Source organism: Hyperolius riggenbachi, chromosome 9 (assembly GCF_040937935.1).
Source record: "Hyperolius riggenbachi isolate aHypRig1 chromosome 9, aHypRig1.pri, whole genome shotgun sequence".
NCBI lineage: Eukaryota > Metazoa > Chordata > Amphibia > Anura > Hyperoliidae > Hyperolius > Hyperolius riggenbachi.
The window spans coordinates 134,587,655-134,594,769 of record NC_090654.1 but is presented as its reverse complement, the minus strand read 5'-3'; the positions used below and the strand labels follow the sequence as shown (position 1 = coordinate 134,594,769).

The following is a 7,115-nucleotide window of genomic DNA, read 5'->3' as shown; positions in this document are numbered from 1 at the left end:
GATACTTCTATTTAAAACGCACGCTTACGAAACCATCGTAGGACAGACTGCAGGTCACAGAGCACAGACAAAGGGGAAAGGGGTTAGGACACTTGTTAGTGGTCACCGGTGGTTGATCCATATGCGCCGTGTTCTCCCCCCCACCCACCTGTTCCCCAATCTCTGTTCCTGTTGAAGGCTTTTGCAGGATGAGAAGCGGGGAGAGGTGTTTGGTGAAAAAGGAGGGGGGGGGCAAGGAGGAATGTGACGACAATGACCAAACAGGACTGAGTCTTCTCATCTTTCTTGCAGATTGATCATCCTTCAGGCTTTCTTTGGGGGAGGGGCCAATTTGATAATCTCTTCCTCTGATGGCTGTCTTATAATATCTGGAGAAAAAAAATAAAACCAATAGCATCACTGATGTGTAAAACAAAATTCTGCCCTTCAATAAGGAATAAATAAATAAATATTACATATTGGGAAGAGAAAATTATTTACTTTTGCAACAAGCAGAACCAACCTCAACGGGCAGAGTAGACCAGTATAGATGTAGGATTGACTGTAGGGCACAGCGGCCTTAAGTGACCTAAGCACCATTTTTAGCACCCAGCTCATATCGATTGCACACTAAACAGCATCTTTGGGATGTGATGGAACGGGAGCTTCGTGCTCTGCATGTGCATACCACAAATCTCCATCAACTGCAAAATGCTATCCTATCAATATGGGCCAACATTTCTAAATGATTTTTTCGGCACCTTGTTGAATCAATGCCACGTAGATTTAAGGCAGTTCTGAAGGCGAAAGGGGGTCAACCACCGTATTAGTATGGTGTTCCTAATAATACTTTAGGTGTGTATAGGAGAAACGGGGGTTGCTGGTATGTATGGTGAACTGTTCTGATGCCCACCGCTCCTTCTTTCTGCCCCTCCGATCCTCCTAAATGCCTTCCGGCACCTACTTCCGGGTCGTCAGTCTGGCATTACCGCACCTGCGCGGGCCCAACTGTGTGCGCCCTACAGCACGCGACCACAGCCAGCAGCATCAGAATCCAGCATGCATAGAGACTGTTTTGGATTAGTTGATCTTCATCAATACATGGCATGGATTAATGTGGCTCTACTGAGGAGAATCAACTAATCCAAAACAGTCTGTATTTATGTTGGATTACTCTTGCTCTATATATTTAACAAGATTTAACAAGCTGACACATCATCGCATTCCAGCGGATCTGGAGGTGTGTTTAGCGTACAGGGACAGCAATGGGTGATTTGCATATTCAGCAGTGATGCACTAGGAGAAATCTCGGAGCTCACTCCAATCTGAATTCCGCCTTGTTCCCATTCGCGTAGCCATCCGCGTTGGGCGTTTTTTTACACTTTTTTTTTTTATTTCTGTGCGTTGGACGTTTTTGTTAAGCACTTTCTTTTTTTAAGCGCTTTTGCAGAGCGATTGCGGTTTTTCACTTCCTGACGTTAGTTAGGAAATGAACCCTTTGATCCGGAAAAGAATACAATGATCTTAAAAATGCTTACGCAATCGCTGTAAAACGCGATTTTGTGAGTGTTTTGCGTTTTCCTATACCTTCCATTGAAGTGAAAACCGCCTTAAAAATGGCCCATGTGTCGCTTTTCTGAGTGGATCGGAAACTATGTGAATTTTCTCATAGAGAATCCTTGCACACGCGCTTGTCATAAACGCCCCTAGTGTGAACGAGCCCTTATAGCAAATACTTTGTTTTAAGAAAGCAAATTTGTTTTCCATAGCATTTTAGTAAGAGGGCTTTTTGGTCCATAGTAGCCCCTTACACACTCCTAGGAGTTCTGGTTCACTGTGGGCTTGCTGGGTACTCTGTATCACTTCTGAAAGGACTACCTAAAGCAGAGTTCCCCAACCCTGTCCTCAAGGCCCACCAATAGTACATGTTTTACAGGAAAACACAAACATTCACAGGTGAGGTAATTAGTGCCTCAGCAGAGCTGATTAACTACCTGTGTGGATTTACACATGCACTGTTGGTGGGCCTTGAGGACAGGGTTGGGGAACGCTGACCTAAAGTATCCATTCAAAATCAAAAAGCTTTTTACTACATGGATTTGGTAAAACAGTACAATGAAGACAGGATCATTGATGGGCACCTTTTAAAGGGAATGTGAAGTGAAAATAAACTTGATATAATGAATTGTATGTGTAGTACAGCTATGAAATAGAACATTAGTTGTACAGATATGAGTCTGATATTGTTTACAGTATGGGAAGAGTAGAAACTTCACTTATCTATGCAAAAGAGCTTCTCTGAGCTCTCTGACTAATTTAGTCAGAGAGCAATGCTTTTTTCTGAAGCACTTATACATCAAAGAAACCGTGAAAGACAACTTCAGATGAGATTTTACTGCAGAGAAGTTCAAAGGGTCATTAGCTCTACTCTTTCAAAGTTTAAAATGTAGAGTGTAAAGGTAGCCATACACTGGTCGATTTGCCATTAGATCGACCAGCTGACAGATCCCTATCTGATCGAATCTGATCAGAGAGGGATCGTATGGCTGCCTTTACTGCAAACAGATTGTGAATCGATTTCAGCATCTTCTCCGCGCTGCACGGCTCTGTTCCGGCTCCATCCCGGCGCTTCCTGTGTCACTCCGTGACCAGGAAGTTCAAATAGAGCGCCCTCTATTTGAACTTCCTGGTCACTGCAGTGACACAGGAAGCTCCGGGATGGAGCCGGAACAGAGCCGTGCAGCGCGGAGAAGATGCCCGGGAGCCAGCATCAGGTAATGTATACCCGATCGGATCGGCCGCCGCTAGCGACGCGCTCCCTACCCGCGGGCGATCGAGGGTAATTTCCCGCACGGCGCGATCGACGGACCGATCCGATTTCGGGAGGAAGTCGGATCGGCGGGTGCGTTTACCGCGAACTATTGGCAGCAGATTCGATCCCAGGATCGAATCTGCTGTCGAAATGGCCGCGAATCGGGCCAGTGTATGGCCACCTTAATTTGTAAATTGCAAATATTATTGATGCAATGTTATAAAAAAACCTGTATAACTGAAAATAAAAATGACTCTTTTCTTTGCTACTAATGTTCTATTCATTATCTGCACTACACATACAATTCATTATATCATACTTTTTTTTCGCTTCAGTGTCATTTTAAACACCAAAAACATCTAATGTGGAGTACAATATGAAGTCAATTTAAAATGAAGTACAATTTAATGTGTACATTATGAGAAAATGTACAGTTTTTTTTCCGCCTATTTGTTTTATTTTTCATGTTTGGCACTGAAGAAATAAATATTAAAAAAAATAAATGTTGTAGAGACATGAGATCTTACAGGTGAGTGATCCAGATTTTGTGGGCGCTTCACTTGCCCCTTCACCAGATAAGGTTTTATGAGCGGAAGAAAATGTTTACTGTCGCAGCAAAACAAGCTTTTAGCATTACTAGTGCAAAAGCCCTCAACTTGGGCTTGTACACATGAGCCACTGTTTGCTTTCGGGTGACGGACTATCTGATCTTGATGATTGAAATGTTCTGCTGAAGGGAGGTGATTTCTGCTGTAGACTGACTGAAAACTACTGTACTATAACGATTCAATTTCTAGCGAAAAATCATTAGAGCGATCGGATAATTCTGAACGGAACAAAAATCGCTCACCACACCATCAACAAACCAATCTTTGCTTCCTATCTATCACAACCAACAGGAAAATCCAAATTTTGGATTGACGAAAATCCAATAAGATGACTATTTTTAAAATAGTTCATAATCGATTGTACCAGCGGAGATTTACAACCAATCCGTTCCGAATTTTTGATCACGCTAATGATTTTTCACTAGAAATTGGACCATTAGAGGCCCTCTTTACCCTGACACCTCAGTTTGATTCCACTGTCTCCTTGGCTCAGACTCCTCTAATTTGCATATAAGTCTTTTTTGATTGAAAGTATATAACATAAAAGGCATTTCATTGCTGCCAAAGCTTAGGAATTTTAAGCTAGATTAAGATGGCATCTGCTTTTGGGAACAAAAAGCTCCTGGCCAGGAAACTGACTCTACCCTCTCTGCCATCCCGGCCTGTCATTGCTAAAGTGAATGTCCCAGCATGTCGTCTGTATAATAAGATTCACTGGAGCCCCATATCAGCCGGGTTCCAGGTATGTAGCCCTGCCACCTTGCAGAAAAAAGCCAGGGCTATTTTATGCAAGCGGGCAGATATGTGCACTAGAACCCAGCTGATACGGGGTTCTAGTGAATCTTACTAAACAGACAATGGGCTCTATTCATAAAAAAGTTGTTGCGAGAAAACTCCTGGAGGGAAAATACCGCAGCGGTATTTCACACTTCTGGGTGGTCATTCAAAGAAATCTTGAAAGCTGCGATGCAAGTGCGGAGATCTCCCGCTGAAGGCTGGCGGTAAGCTGTCGGAAGACATGCGGAAACACTTCAGCCGGCAGAGTCCCTCCGTGCACTGCTCTCTCTGGGAGGTCTGTCCCATTCACTTGTATGTAATCCGCAAAATCAGAGGAAGCGGTATTTCCCGTCCACATACCGCTTCCTCTAATCTTTATGAATGGCCATTTTGTTACTTTTTTCTAGATTAATCTAGAAAAACACTGGAGAAGGCGGAAATTTCTCGCTCTGCTGGGGGATTGTAGATTTTCATGCGGGAACAGCTTTTATGAATGCCCACTTTGCTAAATGGACGGGAAAATCCGCTGTTTTGAGCGGAAAACTTGCGGTAAGGTTTTATGAATAGAGCCCAATGTGTTGGGACATTCTAACTTTTAAGCATTAGCGTACCTGAGGTTTTCTTTTTATGTACACCAGAGATGCATTTTAACTAAACTTAGGATGTTGCTGTAGAGTAGCTTACTTCACCATGAGCATGTCCGCTTGATTTTGCAGCTACCGTAACTAGAGACGGGTACGACTTTTACATGCTGTCATAGACATAGCTAAGTAGAAGCTATTCTCTACACCCCCAGATCGGAGTACTGAGCCTGCTGCCTGTTTTTAATCATACCTGTTAAGAAATGCCTGGTGCCTCTCTGCAGCAATATGCAAACTTTCTGTTTAAAAATCATGTGTTTTTACAGGTGCTTTTTAAAAACTGCAAATGGGCCTTCATGTATCTTTTACTTAGGAAAGATTTTATAAAGCTCAAATAGGTGGAGTCGTAAAGTGATAGGTGTTCTTTGGCAAGGCGTCCTTATTACCTTCTCAGATTGCTCTCGGTCATATGACCAGTGTGAGATCCGATGCTGACAGACAAAATGGCAATTTTTAAAACTGAAAAATATAATTTTTTAAAAAATCTAAGATTATTTTGCCTCTTAAAGGGAACCAGAGACGAAGCACCCTCATGTATTTTACCATATATATATATATATATATATAGATCAGTGGGAACATTCGAGAAAACACCTACCTTGCTTACTGTTTCATTCTGCTCTGCACAGCTTGCTTCTAATCAGCCCTGATAAAATCCCTGACTGAGCATTCAGTCTGGCTTTGTTCAGGAATATTTATAGCTCAGTCCGTGTTCTCTCATGTCTTTTCAAGTCCAAGCCTGCCCCCTGCTGGCTCTGCTCAGGAATCATTATAGCTGAGTCATTGTAGCAAATTATCAGGTCTGATAAGAAACAAGCTGTGCAGTGCAGAATGAAACAGAAAGCATGGTAGGTGTTTTCTCTAATGTCCCCACTGATCTATATGGTAAAATACATGAGGGTGCTTCGTCTCTGGTTCACTTTAACAACACTCTATAAACGTCTGGTGCAGGGAAGAGTCCGATTACTGTAGTTTTGAAGGTGAAATATTGTCCTATTCTTCTCTTATATAGGATTTCGGCTGCCTAACTGTGTGAGGTCTTATTTTTTTAAATATTTTTTTTACATTCATATTGCACCAACATCTTCCATAGCTCTGTACAGAGGACAAAACTGCATACATAGTTGATGTGTGGTATTAAAACAACACAAATACTTGTACATGTTCATTTGATTAAGTGCAACAGAAATAGGAGACACTAGAGGAAGGACCCTGCCCTTGCAAGCTTACATTCTAAGGGGGAGTGGAGATACTAGGGAGGAGAAAAAGGGCTATATAAAATATAAGCTTGTCTGAAGATTTGCATTTTAAGGTTTCCAGACTTTAAGCCAGATGGACAGGCTGTGAAAGACAGTTCAAAATGAGAGGTGAGACCTAATGTAAAGCTCTGGGTGATTTTTTTTTTTTAAATCACAACCCTCAAGTGGGATCACACGCGTAGCATCACATTAGCAAGAACTTTTCAAATCACAAGCATTTAAAAAAGTACTGCTAGTGGGTTCCAGGCCTGACACCCATGAGAAATTCTGGATACGAGAGTGAGAAGGTGAACAAGCTAGGGGGCAGTTTTCATGGGAGGAGTGAAAGTTCTGGGTGGAATGGTATCAGGAGATTAATGAAGAAATGTATGGAGAGGACAGCTTATGTAGATTAGTTTCCTAATGTACCAAATGTTGTCAATGGTGAGTGACAAATCTGGCCTGCAGCTGGGTTTAGCACCTGGACTATTTTACTACAGAACCTTGCTGTTCTAAAAACATGCTGAATGTGCTTTGGCATACTCTTGCTGAGATAAGCAAGGCTTTCACTGAAAAAGTTGTGGATGGCTGGATATGTTGCTCCAAAGTGAAATGGTATTAAAACAAATCTGTAGTGACCCTAAATAGAAAAAAGTCACACGCATCTATGGAGAGAATCAGTTGAAAAGGGCGCCTGAGACATATGTTTTAAAAGGGCTCCACCATAGACTTCAATGTTATTTGCCGTGGCTCTTGGCTATAAGGTGGTGAAAAGGGCGCCCAAGGTTTGTTTCGGCTATAAAAGGGCGCTGGATATAGCGGAGATTTTTTTTTTCCTGTTATAAAAGGACACCGGATATAGCGGCTTTATAAATGTGGTTACAAGATTGGTTGTATCAGCAGGTAACTAAATTCGGTTATATCAGTTCAAAATAACATATATATTTGATATGAAATGCAGCGAAAATTGTGCACCACCATCAGGGATTAAGGTTAAGCACCATGAGGGGGTTTAGGGTTGGGCATCACAAGGGGGAGTCTTAGAGTTAGGCACCACCAG

At 42.2% G+C, this 7,115-nt stretch overlaps 1 protein-coding gene across 1 annotated transcript in view; it reads right to left on the bottom strand.

The window, feature by feature from the left end:
• Window positions 1-215: 215 nt before the first annotated feature.
• The window catches only part of PEA15 (proliferation and apoptosis adaptor protein 15), a 165,464-nt gene continuing 158,564 nt past the window's right edge, over window positions 216-7,115 (bottom strand). Inside the window, exon 4 of the mRNA XM_068253545.1 lies at window positions 216-368. Coding sequence (XP_068109646.1) covers window positions 304-368 — 65 coding nt within the window. The 3' untranslated portion in view covers window positions 216-303. The remainder of the gene's footprint in view (window positions 369-7,115) is intronic.